This window comes from Vanacampus margaritifer, chromosome 19 (genome assembly GCF_051991255.1).
Source record: "Vanacampus margaritifer isolate UIUO_Vmar chromosome 19, RoL_Vmar_1.0, whole genome shotgun sequence".
NCBI classification, from domain to species: domain Eukaryota; kingdom Metazoa; phylum Chordata; class Actinopteri; order Syngnathiformes; family Syngnathidae; genus Vanacampus; species Vanacampus margaritifer.
Genome location: NC_135450.1, coordinates 8,958,442 through 8,978,553, shown reverse-complemented (window position 1 = coordinate 8,978,553; position 20,112 = coordinate 8,958,442). Strand labels below are relative to the sequence as shown.

Here is a 20,112-nt window from a genome sequence, read left to right as displayed (position 1 = left end):
AGGAGCTTAAATGTATCATTTACCTGTCAATCAGAATATAATAACAAGCATATGCTATGTATAAAATAAATACAATAATAAATGGGGTCATAATGAGCAAGCCCAGGGAACGGAGCTCTATTATTCGCATCCTGGCCCCTCCTTGCTATGCCCTTTATTTTTTTCCCACATGGAATGTAATCTTATTCCACTGAGAAATATCTGATACACACACTGTGGTCGAAGCAGATGTGTGCGTCCCTTTGTCTCGTGACTGTATTGTTAATTTCAATGTGATTTATACGTCCCAGTCTACTTTGTAGCGATAATAATGCCCGTGATTTGGCGTTCCATTGGGCCGACCTCGGCCTTAAAGGCTTTCGCGTACAATATCAGCTTTCCCAAAGCTAGATGACTTCATTGTCAACTGAAACCACTAAAATCCTGACAGTGATAAGCATTTGGCCTCAGGTAGCAGCTGAACAGACAAACAATGCCGAAGCTGTCTATTAACATTGCTGACCTCTCGGCATTTCATCGTCTCGGCTTCCAGTGAAAGACGTTATAGATGGTTATAATCGTTTTTTCCCCTTCCGACGTGAACGGACAAGTCTCATAGTCCAAATAGTTTGGAGCTCAAGTCAAACATTTATGGTCATGGATGTGCTTAAAAGGCTGTTGCACTCCAGGTATCAACAAATCAATTTTAACAGCACAAACTGAGCACTTCTACAACCTTTTTCGCTATTATTGGTTAGTCCATCTTCTGGGGAGTCTTAAAATGCCAACTTGAAATATAAGCGTCATGATTTTGGTTCAGTTTAACAATAACCCTGACATTTCTTAGGCAAGAATGTCCCTCCGCAAAGAGCAGACCTCCACCAAGGCCATACTATCAACAAAAGTGGAACATTTTGTCTGCTTGTTAATTTCTAATTATTTATTTGAGGATCTCCATTAATCTCTAACAGTGCAGAGACTAATTAATATAAAACCTCAACAATGACAATTGGTACATTTCCAAAGCACAGCCAATCGTACATAAGCTCAAGCCAAATTATGTTTAATTCAACAACAGTCAAGATAAAAGCGAAAGAATGAAACAAAAACAAGACAAGTGAATAACAACTGTAGCTATATAAATTTAGCATAATTTCACCACTGATCACAGGCTTGTCAAGCTACTTCCTGGTTCATGGAGCATGAAATTTTGTTGAAATAGCTTCTATATTTTTTGCTCGTCGTTTCAGCCCCCCCAACACACACACACACACACACATTGGCGCGCACGTTGGGGGTGGTTGTCTTGCAACCTTGAGGTTGTGGGTTCAATCACAGGCCATTATGACCGTGTTGAATTATCCTTGAGCAAGATACCGAACACCCAGTGGCTCCTGATGCAGAGTCGGGTGGGGAAATATTTGACTATTCTCTAATATTTTGCCCTTTACCAAATTAAACCAAAATATTAGCAACACACGCTCCATCCTATGCTGTAAACAAAAGCAATATGAGCACGTTGAGGCGTTGGTACTTAAGGTGCACATTGCTGCATATTTAACAAACTCTTTCATTACTAGACACCGAGTAAGAAGTTCAACGCCTGCAGGTCAAAAATCTGTCAGGATAACGTGTACATTTATTTACATGAGCACTGTCTTACAGACATTCTGACAGCAATTTTAAACAGATTGGCATCAGGATTACATTGTTCTACAATTCCCCCCCCCCCCCCCCCGAGCCAAGCTATATGGCTGCATACTGTAGACATCCGTGCACTCGCTCCCACGTACAAAACACATAGACACCTAAAAAACTTATCTCCACCATCAGCTGGGAAATACGGCGAGCCACGGTCTGCTGACTGTGTATGTGTGTGTGTTTGTGTGCGCGCGCGTGTGTGTGGGAGAGCCTTTGTGATACCATACCCTGAGACAGAATGGACTGTCGAGGGTTTGCCAGGATTAATGGACATTAGCACATGAGGTCATGAGGAAAGCAGGAAATGCCTGAGAGGGTGTGTAATGCCATCTCTGGCCGTTGCCCGTGGAGCGGCCCTATTATACTATATGTGCTGATTAAGTGGGAAAATAGTAGCGCTTTCATCCACATGATGCTAAATATAGAGCCGTGTTAAATAAACCATTGTTCTGGAAATGTCACATATTTGATAGTCAACTTTCATAAAGTAACTTTGTGTATGATTTCCCCTTAGATAACTGCCTCAGTATTGCTTCATGCTGGAAAACAGTAATTGGGACCTGTAGCACTAGCCAGATAATAAATACATTAATTGTTCACATGACCAGTGTCAGGCAAGTCCCATTGCAAGCTAGCGAAACAGGGAACACGAGCTGCTATCTAATCAGCACAGTCAGAAGAAATATTGTGTATCTGTCATCAGCACCATTGCTCTTGCTCAGTCTGCACAGGAAACGTGTAACATGTACACACTGTGGAGCCGCTAAGATCACTGACTAACAAAAAAGTTGTAAGGTACTGTACAAGCAATTGTCTTTATGTTTCTTCACTTGAATAATAAATAAAAACATTTATAATTTATAAAATAAATAGCAAAAAGTCTACAAACAAATGTTCGTAGAATTATTTTCTGCCCCATTTTCATTTGCCATCTTTTAATTGAACTAAAAGGACTTTAGCATTGCTCAAAATAGCTTATTTTAGTTGAGCTCAATTGAGCTTCGTTTAGCTCAAACCAGCCAAGGTTAATTATCCCATATTAGTTTTATCTTGTTTTGAATCGCAAAGTAACTGATCTTTTCAAAAGCTTACGTTGTCACACCGCTTAGCTAAATTTAGTTGTTAGCTGAAATTATGCTTAGGTTATGTTTAGTTTAGCTCAAAATTTGACATTAGTTTGCCGCGAAACTAATTTATATGGTTATAGTTAGCCTGGTTTAGCTCAATTATGTGTAGGCTGTTTACCTTAACTTAGTTTTTGTTTGTGTGTGTGTAGCTCAACTTATATTAATTTATGTATCTCACAGATGATTGGTTCATTTTACTTTAGCTAGTATTAGATTGGCATAGGCTACTGTAGCTGCTTTGTTCAGTTTAGCTCAAATTATCTTAGATTACCTCAATTTAGCTCAACCATTAAATGAGGAAACTGGTTTAACTTAATTTTGTTTAACTCAAATGTGTTCAACTTCTAGTTAAAGTTTAATTCATCTCAAATAGGCATAGTTCACATAAACTCAAATAAGATAAATGTTCACTCAACGTAGCTTATCTTATTTTCACACACACACAAAATGTAAAGGTTGACTTTTTATTATATTAATTGAATCCAAATTCAATTTGAGGCAAGTAAACAAATCAATTTACATATTTTTCAGGTAAATGAAAGCTTTCTCTCTAGAATGTTCTTCAAGAAGCCAGGATGTTAACTGTTGGCTGTAGCTACATTGCTATGCCACCCTACTTTACAGGAAGCAGACTGAAGGAAGTAGGCTGCCGCTACGCTAAAGTTAGCATGCAATTAGTTCACACTGTAATGAGCTGTGAGAGGAGCGGACGCAGAGCAGATTTCCCCTGGTGTCTGAAAACCTGCCTTTTAGCCTCAATAAGACGAAATGAGGTCCTTGCAGAGGGCAGGAAATATCCAAAAGGAAGCAAAACATGACAGCGTGAAATCAGTTTGAGTGGGAAGACAACGATAACTGGGTAGACATTTCTTGTTTAGTTCTAGTCTGATTAATTGCTTTGTCACTTTATTTATTTTAATGGCAGTAGCATGAAACACACATCTGTTCTCATCTTATTTGAAATGTCCCCCAACCCTGCTCATTCTCTGGTTTATATTACTTTCCCAAGCTACGCAATTTGTCGGAAAAACGGATGAGGTAAAGCTATCAATAAGGGCCACATGTTCCTCTGGACGAGTCATTCTAAAATCAACTTGACGCATTCCAACTCAAAGGACGTCCTTGTAATTTCCACCAAAATATATGTTCTCCTGTTTAACCTTTAACCTCGCATGAGCAGGAGCGCTTCTGCTCCGACAGTTTGCTTGACAGCTTTATGCTCTTTATTTATGTTAAAGTATCTAACCATACTCCTTAGGTGAGCTATTCCTATCCTCTTTCAACAGGTGTCCACACATTTCAACTACATTCCCAGCATGCCCCCCAGTCAAATATTAATGATTTTGACTGAGACTTCGCCGAATTGTGTCAGTGGCAGTGTGAAAGAAGAATCTCTGGAAGCAAGCGAGGTCCTACCCATTGTTGTGTGTGGGGGGAAATTAGCCGTTCATGCACTTGTACTCTTCCCCCAAGGGACAGGAGCCGGAATCCCACCCATTTACCAGAAGAAGGAAAGTGATCCAGATATAAAAGGCTTGGGGTGGGCCCAGGCTGTAACTGTTTGTTCAGTTCCACTTCTTTGAAAGAAAATACTTACTTGTGGAATTTTGTTTCAATTTCTGTCTTCCTTAGTGTTTAAGTGTCTTTGAAAATGTTAGGCTGAAGTTTGGGGATTTGTGTGTGAGACCACATTCAGTCATTTCTCTTTGATCATTAGTCGTTTATAATTTTGGTTGACCGGCCAGTACACATCATTTTCGGTTAGCATTACATGCTATTTATTATACCTTGGGTTCTGTTTGGGTTAATCCTAGGAGGGATGGTGTGAATGTGAGTGTGAAATAAGTAGCAACTGAAAAATCCATCCGTTTATATCCATCTCAGGGGGAGGCCATTTCGCCACTAACATTGTAGACAAAAAATCACATCAAGACCAAGTCCACAGTGCCCCCCCTAAGGGACCCTTCTAATGAGGGTCCACCACGGCAGAGTGCCAGCCCATAATTCTCTCCCAAATCCCGCGAGTGACAGGGATCTTTCCATATGCTCTCATTTACGTGAACAAATCAAGGAGCGGGAAAGCGTTTTCATTTTCTGAAGAAATGACTGACGGTGATGACGGGATGTCTGAAAATATTCGACAGAGATGAAGCAGATGTTTTTCTTTGGAAACAAATAAGGAAAAGCGATGAGTTTACAGGCAACTGGAGAGTGAAACATGAACATAGCGTGTGATGCTATTTATTCATCTTAAAAGTCATTGTTTTCATCTATGATAAATTTGTTTTCCACTCCACAACAGTTAAACTGCCCCCGTTGGAAAAAATTCAACCATCTGAAGCTTTAAGGGAATATTTGCACGACACATTTTAAACTGAAAACAGAACGCCCACCCCCTCATCCCACCCCCACGCACACACAAACCCCCGCCCCCTTCCCCAGTGTTGCTTTCATTGTTAGTTTCATTGTTAGTTTACATGTCTGGAAAGGTAAACATTTGAAAAAATAGTCTCATACCGGATACTGAAAATTGAGGACAGATGACAGCTCTGTTGTTGTCTGAGTATATAACGTTTCTCCAGCAAAGTATATAGGTGGCAAATCCATGTCCAGAAAGTAAAAACCCTGCCACAGTTTGGCTTTAGACTCTGACGCTAGCTAGCTAGCTGGCTCCCGAGCAGGTAAATGAGCACCATGGGAGCTAGCTCCCTAGCGAGCACCTGGGGCTAAAGCCAAAAAGTGACAGGGTTTTTACTTTCTGGACTTGAATTTTCCACTTCTGATATTAATACCGCTTTTCCACTGAACAGTAGTAGCACAAAATAATTATAATAATAAAATAATTAGCGCCAACTACTGGCCTGGAATGGATATAGCAGCATATATGGTCTCTGTTAAAAAAAAAAAAAAAGAAGAAAACTTAAATCATTTGGTGGCTAATCAAAAAGTAGATTCTATTCTTGACCGAACAAATTCATGTCTCATGTCTCCAATTCTCCTTAAATGCCGTTCGACACAAAGTGCAGTAGTACCTCTCTCATCGGCCATAAGCCACATTCAAATGTGTACGTTAATCCTTTTTACAGTTGTAAAAGAAGTTCTAAAATGGTCCACGTCTGATGGGGTCATGCATTTTTTGCAAGTGTGTTCTTGTAAAAAAAAAAAAAGCTCCACTAGTGAATCTATTCCGCCAGGCACCTCTGACACTCATCTGGATCGCAACAATGATCCTTTTCTCTCCTCTGCCTCACGCTTGGCTGGACTCCTTGAATAGCAAATAATCCATACTCCTAAACCCCCCACACAGCTCCCACATGCACAAACGCATACACACACAGACACACACACACATTATTGGAATTTAAATGATAGCATGTGTCTGGCGGGCTCTCTGACAAACGGGAATATTCACCTGAAAGTTTAAGTAAAAAAAAAAAAAAAATCCACAATTGCCTCGTCTTTGAGAGGCTAATATTAAAATAAATGCAGCACATAGACTAGCTTCATTATGCTGAGCAGTCCTAATAACAATGTCACAACACTGCCCTCATGTGAAAATTCAAGGGACTTACAAAATGTCTGCTGAAACACACTTCTCTGTAGGGCAAAAATGTTTCCAAATTGATGTTAGAATGATGTGTAATAACTTTGCTTGAATAAGATGCAGGCATCTTTTTATTTGACAATATTAGCATCATCATAAATGATTTCCTCTTTATCAAGTCCACAGGCTGGTTTCTTTCTTCTTCTTCTTCTTTTTATATTTTTATTATTATTATTACTTTATATAGTGGAAAATATGTGCACAATTTTGAAACAATATTTAATTAATTAATTAAAGTATTTAAATAATAAAATACTACAGTAGTATTTAAACATTAAGTTCATGTCTTAAAATTAAAAACTATCGAGGGAATACAAAGTTACACAATAATTTGATTAAAACATGACCAAAAAAAACTTGAAACAAAGCCAATGTCTTTAAACTAGGGGTTGTCAGGCGATTATTTTTTTAATCATAATTAATCGCATGACTTCAATAGTTAACTCATGATTAATTGCAAATTTCATATATATTTTCTAAATATACAATAAAATGTACAATCAATTTCCCCCTAAGTTTTCATACTCTTGTTAACATGAAAGTGAAAAAAAAGTTTAACTATTAGCAATATGACTGCATCTTTTAGTCATTGATACAATAATTTCATAATAATTCATAAAAATTAGTTAAAATTAAAACGATGTATTGTACTGTAAAAAACGAGTGTGTTATTGATTTGTGTTGAGGTCATTTTTCTGCCACTAGATGGCATAATTGCATTTGTAAAAAGTTGGTGACAGCGCAATGCATTTTTCTTTTCATACTAAGAGCTATCTAATCTTTGTCCTGTATTAACTTGTGAAATTGTGCACATTTTTAAAACTGTAAAATACAACTTGAGCCCCAGTCTCCACAAATATATGCATTGTTTTTAAATGTATTACTGCTAAATTTTGACGTGATTGTATCTGGTGCGTTGCGACTGGAATTGCCCCTGTACGGGTTTTCAAAGTAAGGGGCGGTCATTAATCGCGCATTTAAAAAACGAGTGGCATTAATTCACTCAAAATTAACACACTAATTTTGACACCCCTATTTTAAACATATGCTTGTTGTGAGTATGTGTGTGTACTGTGTGTGTGTGTATCTAGTGAAAAGTGGGCGAGTTTCTGAAAGGATCCACTTATCTACAGTCTACATGCTGAAACATAGTAGATACTCACATACTGTATGACAAGCAGAGAAACAGGTAAGGTTTTTCCTTATGTGACGTTTTATGTATTTGTTGCATACTAGGTGTCATTACTGCGCTGATTAGTTTAAATAAATGGCCTTTTGTTCTTTTCTTTTAAACTAATGCAATGTGAAAAATTTTAATAGAGCAGTGACATGATGAGGAACATTTTGCTATTGTATATAAACTTGTAACTATGCAAACTGTGTAAATGTCTTATGAATGTGTTTAGGTTGGTCATTAGGTCTACTATCGATTAAGAAATTGAAAGATTACAGTAGAGTCGTCAGTCGTCTTTTGTGTAGCAACACTAATAACTTTTGATGAATAATTACACATAATTTTAAACAAATATATGTATATATATTTATATTAATAAACTATCCCCAAATGTATTATTTGTTGACAATTCTGTATTTAAAGGGACATTGGCTGTCCTCCCTTGCAAGTTGTCTTGCCATGATAAGAGAGTGGTGAGGTCATCCTCAAGAGTCCTTATCTCTATTGACATTTAAAGGGTAGATACCACTGCAGCACTATATTTTTTTTTACACATGCAGAAGCTCCATATGTGTTTTTCTATGTCATTTGTGTTTGTGTTATTTCTTCCCATGAAGTGATAATGGGATAAAATGGGGTGGGGGGGGGGGGGATTGTTGCCCAAATTTGTGAGAAAATCCTCATGAACGACAACTCCAGTGCATAAATAAAATATATTTAACATCGATCAAAATTAAGTCATTATCAAGTGCAAAATTTTCTAAGACAGTGTTTACAAATTAATTAGAAATGATCATGAAGGAAAAAAAACATGTTTGTTCATGATTTATTATATTATTTAAATAAAAAAATTGAATGTATTAAAATGAGCACATTTACAGTATGTTTTGTATGATCATTATTAGGGATGTTCGATACAACTTTTTTTCAGATTGATACCAGTATGAGTACTCAACTCTTCAGTAGACGCGATAACGATATCAAGTACCGATACCACTAGTACTAGCAAAATTTCAAACAACAACAAAAAAAAAACACACAAAAAAACAATGAGAGATCATTTTAAAGAAAGACCTGAATATCCCAATATAGAATTTTCGCAGCTAACAGCTAAACGAGCACCATGGGAGCTAGCTACACCTGGGGCTAAAGCCAAACTGTGGCAGCGTTTTTACTTCCTGGACCTAGATTTGCCACCTATGCCAAAATTATTTGTAATATAAAAATTAGGAAGAGGAAAGCCTCCCGAGAATCCTTTTCCCACCGTTACATTGCATCACTTGTTGCTAGGCGGAGTCCATGGAACGCAAGGACCTGAGTGTCAAAGACCAGGGCGGCTGCTAATCCGTCTGGAGGGTGTCACTTGGGATAGCTCCCCTAAATGGATTACAGGTCGGCGCACCAGTGGGCACCTGTACACACACACACACACACACACACACGCACACACACACACACACACACACACACACACACACACACACACACACACACACACACACACACGCACACACTGATGCCCAAGAACAGCAGATTAGTCACAAGTGCCTTTTTCACCCCCTGCAAGGAGCTTAAAGTCGGCACCAGCCGAGCAGCACATAATCCAAAAGTTGAATGATTTACTTGTCTTCCAGATACTCAACTCAAGCATCAGGAGTCATGGAAGAAGACTCGAAATCAGAACCAGAAGCAATTGCAGGGACATCGGCGGACTGGACGTCGCTAACGAAGGTGGCTATCGCGGAGCCCGACAACTCCCAAGTAGACGACAGCCAGGAAACATTCGAAGTGACGGCGGAGAGTTTGAACGAGCTGATGAGGAGCATGGAGACGATGCTGTCGGACGTGGAGCGTCTGAGGAGCCAGTGCAGCGACCAGGCCAAAGAGCTCCTGGAAGCCGCCATGGAGCTAAAACAACAGCAGGATGAGCTGAAGGAGAGCTACAAGGAGCTGGCCACGGATATGCAGGAGATCATGGAAGCCATGGAGGGCTTGTGCATCACCAAGAGCGCCTTTGAAGCCCGGGAGAAGGACACAGAGAAGCTGAGCAAGCAGTTTTGATGGACACAAAGTGACTTCTGGCTTTGTGGGGGAAGAATAAGGGCTGTAGTTTTAGATGTGAATGTGTGAGCTTAAAACCCTCGTGAGGAAAGTATCCAATTTTGGGCTTTTTGCTTTTTATTAATATTAAATATTAAATATAAAGCATATGAAAAAAATCACAGAGTGAGCTGAAATTGCACCCAATTGTTCAAAACATATTGAAGTTCATAAAGGCACCGTCCAAAATTTCAAAATTATTGTTGTCATTATTATATGTGGGAAAGAAATTTTTATAGTAAACATGAGTAAAAATGTCCAAATTTTGGCCCATTGACTCCCATTATAAATAATATTTTTTCATGTTTTTTGATCCACTGTACACCTGATGTGTTATAGTGCATTTCCCACAATTACCCAATTCATCCCTTCACTGGGGCATCAACTAAACTTAGATTTTTTTAATATATATATTTTTTACTTTGAGTCAGAAAAGCCATAATACACCAGATAGCGCTAGAGAGCTAATTATCAATTTTGGTTGACCTGACATATGTGCTTACTATGTCCCCATTCTTATACCAAAACAAGAAAGCAGAGTTGGGATCGAGAGCTCAGGCCTGTGAGCGTGTGTGGACGCAGTAACAGTGACGTGCACATGTGCTGTGCCATCGTCTGATGTATTAAACTTTGGAACTTTATCAAAGTAATCAACAATTATTTTTGATAATCAATAAATAATTTTGGAACTTCTCAACAATAAATATTATCTGATTTCTGTAGTCCTCCATGAAAGCTGACTGAATATCTTTATGTGGAATCAAAATAAAACTTTTTTTTAACGCTAAACATGATCAACATTTTTGCATATTTTCTGACATGTCGCAGACCAAACAAATGTTTTTGAATGAAGGCGCGAAAATTAAAACGTGTTTTTTTTTTTAATGTGATTTCATTTGTCAACAAAAAGATTGACATTAATCGATGATAAAAACAATTGTTAGTCATTTAATATGCTATTCAAAGACTATTTTATCATAATTATTGCTTGAATATTCTTGGATGAAATCATTCAAATAACTACCTCCTCCTCCTCTGGTTTTGCAATAAACACGTCAGGCATGAGTCCCCAGACCATAAACACCCCTTTTACACGTAAACGTTGTCTTAAATCTGTAATGAACGTGGTTCGAAGAGGTATGGTTGAACTCTGACACCTCATTGGCTGCAGTGAAGTGCTGACTGAGAGGGGGGAAGAGTATAGAAAAGCGGAGTGTGTGTGTGTGCCGCTTCACTTTTAAGACCCGCAACACATCTGGACTGCAGGTCTACTGGATTTCCAGCATTTGAGCTTTCTCTTTCAGAAGGTAAGATAAAAATGATATTGAAATATTCACTTTTGACAAAAGTATTGGGACAATGGCATTTACGTAGATTTAAAATTTGGTCATAATTGTGTCCACTTCTAAACTACCCAAGGGGGAAAAAATGTACCGGTAAGCATGATAAATAGGTTTAAAAAAAAAAAAAAAGTGTGTGGTTGTTACCCTCGAATGCATACGCTGTAAAAAAAAAAAAAGAGAAAAAAAAATAAGTGATATTTAATGTTGAGCCTCAAATGTTTTACAGTGTCTGTTAGCGATAAAAAAATGGACAAGCTGAGAGTCTTGGCTCTCCTCCAGCTGCTGGCTGTACCCGCCTTTACAGTGAGTCTCACATCTGGTAATGTTTGACATGCAAAAATTTCAGAACAGTATGTTCCGAAAATACATACACTGTGAACGTGCCAGCTACAGTATATGTTTTGTATTAAAGGGAGTAGCTTGCGGTCTCATATGTGTTTGCACAACATGTGAGCGCTTAGACTGAGAGAGGTTTTTGTCTGTCTGCACTTAAAGCAATCACAGTCACTACTTGACCACTGGGGGGAGTTTGGCCCCTTTGGCCCCTGCAGCCGTTCTTGTGGCACTGGAGTTGCAATGAGGACCAGGAAATGTATCACGTTAAGGTGAGATATAAAGGTTAGGCAGCAATCTAAATAAGATAAATGAGTTGTGCATAATTCCCATTAATATGTGTGTGTATTTTTTTTTCATTTTATTTTTTAGGACGGATGGAGGTCATAACTGTGAGGGCTCATCCAAGTCCTTTCAGATTTGTAACATGAATGTAAATATTCATTTGGGAACATGGATTTATTTGCTTGTATAATGCTCACCCAGTATTGTATTCTCCAGCCAATAAATAAGGTACACCTGAGATGAGAAAGAGCGCTCAATGCGAATTAATGACATCAATATTGGTTAAATAATATATTTTTATATATATACATGGAGAACCTTCACTGCAAAGCCTAAAATCTTAAGTAAGATATAATTTATTAAATTTAACCTAAATTTTCTTATTTTGATTTGACATGTTATTTTTTACTTAAAATGAAATTGTCAGGCAAGATCATTGTGCTTATTTTAAGATACTTATTACTTAATTATCTTATTTGATCAAGCAGTCTTGACATTGAGTGTTAACAGTCAGTCAATTTCCCACATTTTAAGATGACAACTAACATCAAAGACCCTGAACTGGGAATTCATTAGTTTTCTTATTTTAAGATTTTGCATATTCTAGTAATAAGATAAATGGGGGAAAAAAATACAAGTATAAAAACAGACGCGTGCAATATGGTTAATTTTGTTATATTTACTAACCCTCAGACTTGAAGGTTGTGGGTTCAATTCTTGGCTAGGTCATGACAAAGAAAATGGGACCTGTTACCTCCATGCTTGACACGTTATCCAAGTGTAAAAATAAAATAGTTTTATTTAGTATAGCTTGAAAAAAGTCGACATTACTTGTTTTTAGTCTGCAAAATACTATTTTCAAGACCGCAGTGGTTGATATGGGGCTAGTATTATTTTCTAAAATTTTCTTGTTCTGTTGGCGGATAATTTGGCTTATTTGAAGTAATAATTTTCTTATTTTACTTTTTTGTTTCTTAAATTTTCTACAGTCCTTTTTGCAGTGTTAATTAATTATTTCTGGCTCTGATTTAATGGGGTATATGCCACGGAGGAGGCTGGACTTCCGGGTGTCACACACCGGCGCTTTTTGGGGTTGCTATTTGCGACGCATGGGGCGCGTCTCGGTCCTTGCGCTTCCGCCCTTGTGCCCCTCAGTTGCGCGTTCCCGTCGATAGGTGCGAGCGTGTACTGTAGTGTGTCTGTCTCAGTTTTCCGAAGCATTTCAGCAAGCTGAATCGGCGGGAGCGCGCGGTCCCGGGGGGTTGGATGGGTGGGTGCGGGTGCGAGTGTTGAGCCTGTGTGTCGCAGTCCGTGGCATCTTCTCCATTATGCAGGTGTACCCTATGAAATGGATGGTGAGTGTAGCATTAAATTGAAACCGTAAAGCAGCTTGTACTGTTGTAGGAATGCCCAGTGGGATCCAGAGACTTCCGAGAGGAGCAGTGTTCCCAATTTGACAGAATCTACATTCAGGGCAAACGTCACACTTGGGTGCCATACTATGGAGGTACGAGATGTACAAATCATTCAAATACTTAGGTGGATACAAGAATGATGAATATTCTGTTCTGCAGCCATCCCATGCGAGCTGACCTGCGTCACTCGACAACAGAACATTGTCTACCGGCACCGACCTAAAGTGGTGGACGGGACACCGTGTCACGTAGGCCGAAGTGACATCTGTGTGGATGGTGAATGCAAGGTGAGAACATGGACCCAATAAAGGAAATTATTTTAGGTTTTAGGGCTGTGTTTGCACACATTTCAATGAACCAAGAAGTGCCAGTGAAAATAACACTCATATATATATATATATGGATATATATATATATGGATATATATATATATATATATATATATATATATATATATATATATATATATATATATATATATATATATATATATATATATATATATATCCATATATATATATATATCCATATATTTTGATTGGGGCTTTTTTTTGGCCACAGGATTATTTGTTTTATTTTATTTACCTTTTAAAATTCATTTTATTGTGTGTTCTATACAAAATATGATTTTATGAATAAATGGGAAAAAATATCGTAGGAAATTGACATTCATTTTAAGGATATTTACTATATTGGGAGTGTGGCATTTTGGTCTTTGTTTATAATTATCTGTTATCATCTTTTTGGGAAATTTTATGTATCAGAACTAGGAATTTTTGTTTTTACTTTAAAAGTTGACCAAATGTGATTTTTTATTTATTAAATTTTTTTGGGGGATTTTTTAAAAAGTATATGCTATATGATTTATCTTCCAGTCAGTGAGCCAAGGGGTGATTTTGGGTTTCGAAGATGCCACACAACCCGACTACTCTGCTCCCACTGACGCCAACCCGAGTGAGCCCCAAACATACGAATACAAAGCCAATGCGTACGGTGAGTGCTCAGCCACCTGCGACGGTGGAATGCAGTATCGCACCGTGGAGTGTTGGCTTCAGGACCCGGCGAACCCCCGCGTGGTGGACGAAACCCTCTGCATTGAGCAGCACCTGCAGAGGCCCCAATGCCAGCAGGCGTGCAACATGCACCCATGTGACGCCAAGTATAGCGCCTCCATCTTCTCTGAGGTTGTTATCTCTCACCATTTACAACAAAGAGAGCAGCCAGGTTTGAAGGCACTAAATGTCGTCTTGTTTTGTTTGCTAATCAGTGCTCGGTGACTTGCGGGGAAGGCCAGCAGACAAGAGAGGTGATCTGTGAGGGTGCGGGAGGTGAACGTCTGGCTGACCACGCCTGCGCAGCCCTCACAAGACCTCTCTCGGTCCAAGTCTGCAGGAGACCGGCCTGTCGCATATACGCCACCTGGCATGTGACAGCCTACGGATTGGTAAGTATAATATTTGAGATGGGAAGAGAGGCAGAAACAGGCACTGACAATAGCCCCACCCTTATATTATTTTTGTTGACCTATTCATGACTTTGCCATATTGTACTGAACAACCAGGACAGGGACAAATGTACTGCTTTCCTACATGGCAATAAGTTCCATTTCATTCTTCCATCCATATCATGTTTTTTTCCTCTTTGCCATTGATTCGAAATTGGATTTGCTGTGGTCTCATGCAGTTCAAACTTTTGGTGTGTAGGTTTCATAAAATTATTGGTAGTGTTGAACTGCTGTATTTCAAAATTAGTGCGTTAACCAAAAGTTCCTTTAACGGCACTATTTTTTTTTTTAACGCGTAATTAATGACCGCACCTTACTTGGAAAGCCTGTACTGCGGGAATTCCAGTCGCAACGCAGCAGACACGTCCACGTCAAAATTGAGCAGAAATAAATTTAATAATAATGCATATATTTGTGGAGACTGGAGTCAAGTTGTATTTTATAATTTTAAAAATGTGCTGAATTTCATAAGTCAATTTATTTTAAAGATTAAATAGCTCTTAATATGAAAAGAAAAATGCACTGAGCTGCACTAACATCTTACAAATGCAATAATGCCATCTAGTGGCAGAAAAATGACCTAAACACAAATCAATATCACACTCGTTTTTTTTACAGTACAGCACATATTTTTTATTTTAACTCAACTTTATGAATTGTTATGAAATTACTGAATCAATGACTAAAAGATGCATCCATAGTTTAATATTTTTTCCCACTTTTATGTTAACAAGAGTATGAAAACTTAACATTTTATAGTACATTTAGAACAGATATCAAATTTGCAATTAATCGTGAGTTAACTATTGAATAATAATGATAATAAAATGTTATTTGTAATGCACTTTACATTTCCAACGGAATCTCAAAGTGCTATACTGTCAGGTTAAAAATAAAAATAAATACAAGTTAGAAAGTGCAGGTTTGTAATCACCATGTCACCATCAACAAAATAGAAAACATATACAATTTAAAAGGCCTTCTAAAATAAGTATGTCTTAAGATCTTTTTTAAAAGCCTCTACACTTTGTGGGGCCCTCAGGGACTCTGGGAGGGCATTCCAGGGCCGCGGGGCAACTGCCTGGGAGGCCCCGTCTCCCATGGTGGAGACACAAGTCCATTGAAGTCCAAATTGAAGTCATGTAATTAATTACGATTCAAAATTTGAATCGCCTGACACCCCTAATTTCTACTGATATGTGCGACTATGTTTTTCTTGTGTCTGCAGTGCACTCGCAGCTGTGGCGGCGGCGTGAGGGAAAGGCAGGTGGGCTGTTTCGATAGTGACCTGAACCCCAACCCAGTGGTCCGGTGCGGTATCTCAAGGAGGCCTGTAGCTGTGGAAGAATGCAACGCACAGCCCTGCCACGAAGCTCAAAGTCAGAAAAACTCAATGGTGGAATACTATTTGATTAGTTTTTTTCATATTTATTCCATCAATATTTTTTCACTCTAGTGGTCCCAAGTCTACAGAATCCAGGGATGCATGAAAGCACCATGACAGGATTTGTACCCCATGTTCCTGAAGATCCATCAAGTGAGTAGTATTTTTTTTTTGTTATTACTCATATTACAAAATATATCACACATTTATGACATGTATGTTTTAATATATGCTTTATCTGAATCTGCATTAACTGGCTCTAGCTTCTGGACCAAACACTGACAATAATCCCAACGCTAGAGTAAACGTTCCTGACTGTGCACGATCTTATTATGGCTGCTGTCCCGATGGTCGTACCTCCGCCAGCGGGCCGGGACATGAAGGCTGCATCCGACATGACTGTGTTAACACCAGGTACAACTTTTTATGTTGTTTTTAATGTTAATTTGCGATGCTAACGCACGTTCCATTCTTAGGTATGGATGTTGTCTGGACGGGGTTACTGCTGCTAGTGGATTTGGGAGAGCAGGATGTCCTGAATACCAAACCACGGTGGTAAGAAGAATGCTTCATTTTTGCTTCCATTTGTGAGATAAAACAGTTAACAAAAGATACATTGAGTAAATTGCAGTAATGGAGGCCTGAATATACCTAAAAAAAAACCTCACGAATTTTTGCAAGTGAATTCTGGTAAAAATGTATGTATTCCCAGACACGACTATCCAAAATTTACTTCATCACCTAGACAGCCCAAACCAAATTTGCCCTTGACACTAGTTTACCCTAATGCACATAATGAAACAGGAAGTCAAACAAGTTGTTTTGAAGCAGCCATTTTGGGTGAAACTTTATCTACGAATATGCCCGAAATGAGCACTAATCGGAATACGGTATCGTCGACAGATGTGCGCAAAATTGTATAGCATTTTTTCCTAACTCGCCGTTTTCATTTTGCTTATATGTTTGTTTGATGCAATTTTGGATTGGATTTCTTTAAATACGATTCATACCGCATTTACCTTTCATTCCAATGCAGCACTCAAGCGATCCAGTCCCTCCATCTCCACAGAGCGCATGCTCCCTGCCACGTGATGAAGGCTCCTGTGATACCTGGAAGAGACGGTTCTATTACAACGCAAGCGTCGGCAAATGTAAAGAGTTTTGGTTTGGAAGCTGCCAGGGCAATGCCAACAACTTTGTTTCTCTTGGCGAGTGTCAGAGAGCGTGTGAGGGTGTTGCAACATCTTAAAAATGTATAAGGTTAATTCTACAATACATATTTGAGGTTACAAACAGTTTGTATATGTACTGTACAGAGTTTCACGGCAAATACAAATAACTCACCACCCTTTCTTTTCGCTTGACTTTACATGAAAAACACGTTAAGAATATGTTTATAGGAAATATATTTCCAGCTGTTTGCTGTGATGTTGTCTTATTCATTGTTCACATCTCTTTTTGCTGGTCATTTCTTTTGATAATATGCTTTGTTGTGTATTGTGGCTCATGTGTCAGAGATATAATAAAGCAACATGATTACCAAAATGTAATAACATAAAAAAAATTGTGGCATTTATTTATTTTTTGTGCTTCAAAGGGCCCTTTTTTATTTATATTTAGAATTGTTTGCTAAAGACAACTAATCGCAAACTAAATGACCACACATAAATGAAGTACAGTAGTTAGTTCAGTTTAATTTAAGATATTGTCACACTTACAATATTTAAAATGAATTATGTAAAATGTACTAACTGCAATAAATTTTAAATAATACAGTGATATACAGGCAACAATTTACATACTGTAGTCTTCATCATAATGTATGAAAACTACACTACTACACTCTTATTTTGTCATTAACACTTTATTCTGAAACCCTTTCTGTTGATACCGGAAGCGTAATCAAATCACTTCCCTTCGTTATCGTAGCGTAAACAGCTTCAAGGCAAAGGGGATTTGTAAAGCGGAGAGTGCCGTTTAATCCCAGATTTCTCGTATAGAATTTAAGATCATTTCAATTCAACACGAACATGGTGAGTGAATACGTTGTTTTAAGATCGAACAAATAAACGTGCACCCATTTCGTTTGGACGCTGATGGGCAGTTGCAGTTGAGCTAACGAGCTAGCTGGCTAACTTAAATCAAACGTGCTGTGAAAACATAAATAATCAACTAAAATAATATTGTTTATGTACTCATTTTACGTAGCATTTTGTGATACTCGTCTCACCTTCTGACCTTTGTCCATTTTCCAGTCTCACACGATCCTGTTGGTTCAGCCCACCAAGAGACCCGAAGGCCGGACATATGCTGACTACGAGTCGGTGAATGAATGCATGGAAGGTCTGGCCTGACCTTTAACGATTCAAATGTCTTAAGTCTCTATAATACTATTTGTATCTTATCTTGAGTGGTAAAAGTTTTCTATTGTACTGCCAACTTGCAATTGACTCAACTATGATCATGACTGGGCTATTAATATATATTGTTGTGATTAATTCGAGTATAGTTGTTAGATTATTATTTTTTTGTTCAAAGCGAGTCCCCGCTGACGTAAACTGCTTCAGTGCTTACACTAACATGGCTGTGAACAGAGATGGTGAGTTAGTTGACATCAGCACAGTCAGTATTGCCAACTACGCATTTTTTGTCCTAGTGACCTTTTTTTTTTTTTGAATAAATATTTTAATCTTGTTAAGAAACAGTCATGAGCAGAATAACTGTCACATTGTTTACTGTACGATGCGATAGGACATCAGTCACAAAGTCAATTGCTTTGAACTTTGCCAAATACATGATGGCCATTCAAGATGTTGTAAAAGCATTGATTTGTAGGTGGGAAACTTTTGACTGAGGTATGTGCTTTCAAGCCGCAAATAGTTTACTGAGGTTTCCTAAGTGAAAAGGCAAAACTTATTTTTTTGTAAACAAAACCATTGCCACTTTTTCGATTAGGTGAAAAAAATGAAATCTTTTTTTTTTTTTTTATATAAATCAAAGATTTTCTATCTAAGCCGTATCCCAGTGTTTTAGTGTCTTTCCTATCTGCATCTTCCTCCCAGGTGTGTGCAAAATGTATGAAGAGCATCTCAAGAGGATGAATCCAAACAGCCCGTCCATCACATACGATATTAGCCAGTTGTTTGACTTCATTGACGACTTGGCTGACCTGAGCTGTCTTGTGTAAGTGTCTTAAGTGTTCCATTTGAATTTTTCAAAAATATTGATGTGCCTTTTCCATATGAAGTTACAGAGCGGACACCCAAACGTACCAGCCGAATAACAAAGACTGGATCAAGGAGAAGATTTACGTCCTGTTGAGACGTCAAGCTCACCAAGCAGGGAAGTAGAGAGACAGTTTGCCATACTGAGTGTATGGAGCATAGCTGCATTTCAAGAACATCTCAGAGATATGTGTGACAGAGGACATCTGTGTATTTTAATGAGAGGATGTCCATATTACTTTTGGGGAAGGTCTTTAAAACTTTATTTTAATTTTTCATTTGCTATTCTCCAAGCCAAGTCATTTGGTTTGGATGTTACCTTTCTCTGTGCAGTGAAATGTCAATTTAGATTTTTCTAGACGGACTTTACATACCCACATTTTTCAAGAGTTCTTTTTTTAACGTTATTCTGACTGAAGTGGTTACTTAAAGGATGTTTAATGCTGTTTGTTGTTATAAACCGTTTGTTTTTACATTGTATCTGATTCCAGTGAAACAGCAACATGTGGCTGTTTCCTTTTGATTCGAATGTAATCAATTTGATATTGGAACTGTTCTTTAATAAACAACTTTAAAGTTATTTCACATGTTTTGTCATTTTTTTGTCAATATATAGAGATGGTCTCATTGGATTAATTCATCAGTAATGTACACATGCTAAATGAGGGAATAATACGGTAATTGGTACCCTAATACATGAAAAATTTTACTAATTGGCTACTGGATTATGCAAGCAAAAGTGTTTTGAAATGCAAAGAATGGTCACTGATTGTTCTAGCATGTATAATAAGTAGTAGTATAGTATTTATAGTGGTAATTTAATTGCAAATTGCCCCATTGTGAGACTAATTAAGGATATACTGTTGACATCAAATTACTGCTTTTGGCTCGATCATGGCCACCTCTTGCCAGGTGAAAACTATGAATATGACATATTTA

The 20,112-nt window shown here is 38.0% G+C and overlaps 3 protein-coding genes across 5 annotated transcripts; all 3 read left to right on the top strand.

Annotated features, from left to right (window-relative positions):
* Nucleotides 1-7,450: 7,450 nt before the first annotated feature.
* On the top strand, nucleotides 7,451-10,474 carry LOC144039523 (uncharacterized). Of its 2 annotated transcripts, XM_077552945.1 has the most exons (3): nucleotides 7,557-7,600; nucleotides 8,876-8,977; nucleotides 9,220-10,474. In XM_077552945.1, the coding sequence occupies exons 2-3, from the start codon at nucleotides 8,967-8,969 to the stop codon at nucleotides 9,644-9,646; spliced, it is 438 nt and encodes a 145-aa protein (XP_077409071.1). In that variant the 5' UTR covers nucleotides 7,557-7,600; nucleotides 8,876-8,966; the 3' UTR covers nucleotides 9,647-10,474. The 2 variants fall into 2 exon arrangements, with proteins under 2 accessions (XP_077409072.1, XP_077409071.1); XM_077552946.1 differs by lacking the exon at nucleotides 8,876-8,977 and having other exon boundaries at nucleotides 7,451-7,600.
* Nucleotides 10,475-11,197: 723 nt separating this feature from the next.
* paplnb (papilin b, proteoglycan-like sulfated glycoprotein) lies at nucleotides 11,198-17,446 on the top strand. Of its 2 annotated transcripts, XM_077553528.1 has the most exons (12): nucleotides 11,198-11,331; nucleotides 11,524-11,633; nucleotides 11,734-11,794; nucleotides 13,051-13,153; nucleotides 13,221-13,348; nucleotides 13,937-14,245; nucleotides 14,329-14,505; nucleotides 15,794-15,944; nucleotides 16,022-16,102; nucleotides 16,213-16,363; nucleotides 16,426-16,504; nucleotides 16,986-17,446. In XM_077553528.1, the coding sequence occupies exons 1-12, from the start codon at nucleotides 11,230-11,232 to the stop codon at nucleotides 17,196-17,198; spliced, it is 1,665 nt and encodes a 554-aa protein (XP_077409654.1). In that variant the 5' UTR covers nucleotides 11,198-11,229; the 3' UTR covers nucleotides 17,199-17,446. The 2 variants fall into 2 exon arrangements, with proteins under 2 accessions (XP_077409654.1, XP_077409655.1); XM_077553529.1 differs by lacking the exons at nucleotides 11,198-11,331; nucleotides 11,524-11,633; nucleotides 11,734-11,794 and adding an exon at nucleotides 12,524-12,980.
* Nucleotides 17,447-17,840: 394 nt separating this feature from the next.
* LOC144039831 (enhancer of rudimentary homolog) lies at nucleotides 17,841-19,753 on the top strand. The gene is made up of 4 exons (XM_077553530.1): nucleotides 17,841-17,982; nucleotides 18,205-18,292; nucleotides 19,012-19,132; nucleotides 19,197-19,753. The coding sequence occupies exons 1-4, from the start codon at nucleotides 17,980-17,982 to the stop codon at nucleotides 19,297-19,299; spliced, it is 315 nt and encodes a 104-aa protein (XP_077409656.1). The 5' UTR covers nucleotides 17,841-17,979; the 3' UTR covers nucleotides 19,300-19,753.
* The last annotated feature ends 359 nt before the right edge of the window (nucleotides 19,754-20,112 follow it).

Bases quoted from the DNA above. Each gene is read 5' to 3' on its own strand.
- LOC144039831 (XM_077553530.1), top strand. The intron at 18,293-19,011 runs GTCTGGCCTGAC...TCTTCCTCCCAG, and splicing joins GGTGAATGAATGCATGGAAG to GTGTGTGCAAAATGTATGAA. The intron at 19,133-19,196 runs GTAAGTGTCTTA...TTCCATATGAAG, and splicing joins GCTGACCTGAGCTGTCTTGT to TTACAGAGCGGACACCCAAA.
- paplnb (XM_077553528.1), top strand. From the start codon at position 11,230: ATGTTGAGCCTCAAATGTTTTACAGTGTCTGTTAGCGATAAAAAAATG. The intron at 11,634-11,733 runs GTGAGATATAAA...TTTATTTTTTAG, and splicing joins AGGAAATGTATCACGTTAAG to GACGGATGGAGGTCATAACT. The intron at 14,246-14,328 runs GTTGTTATCTCT...TTTGCTAATCAG, and splicing joins GCGCCTCCATCTTCTCTGAG to TGCTCGGTGACTTGCGGGGA.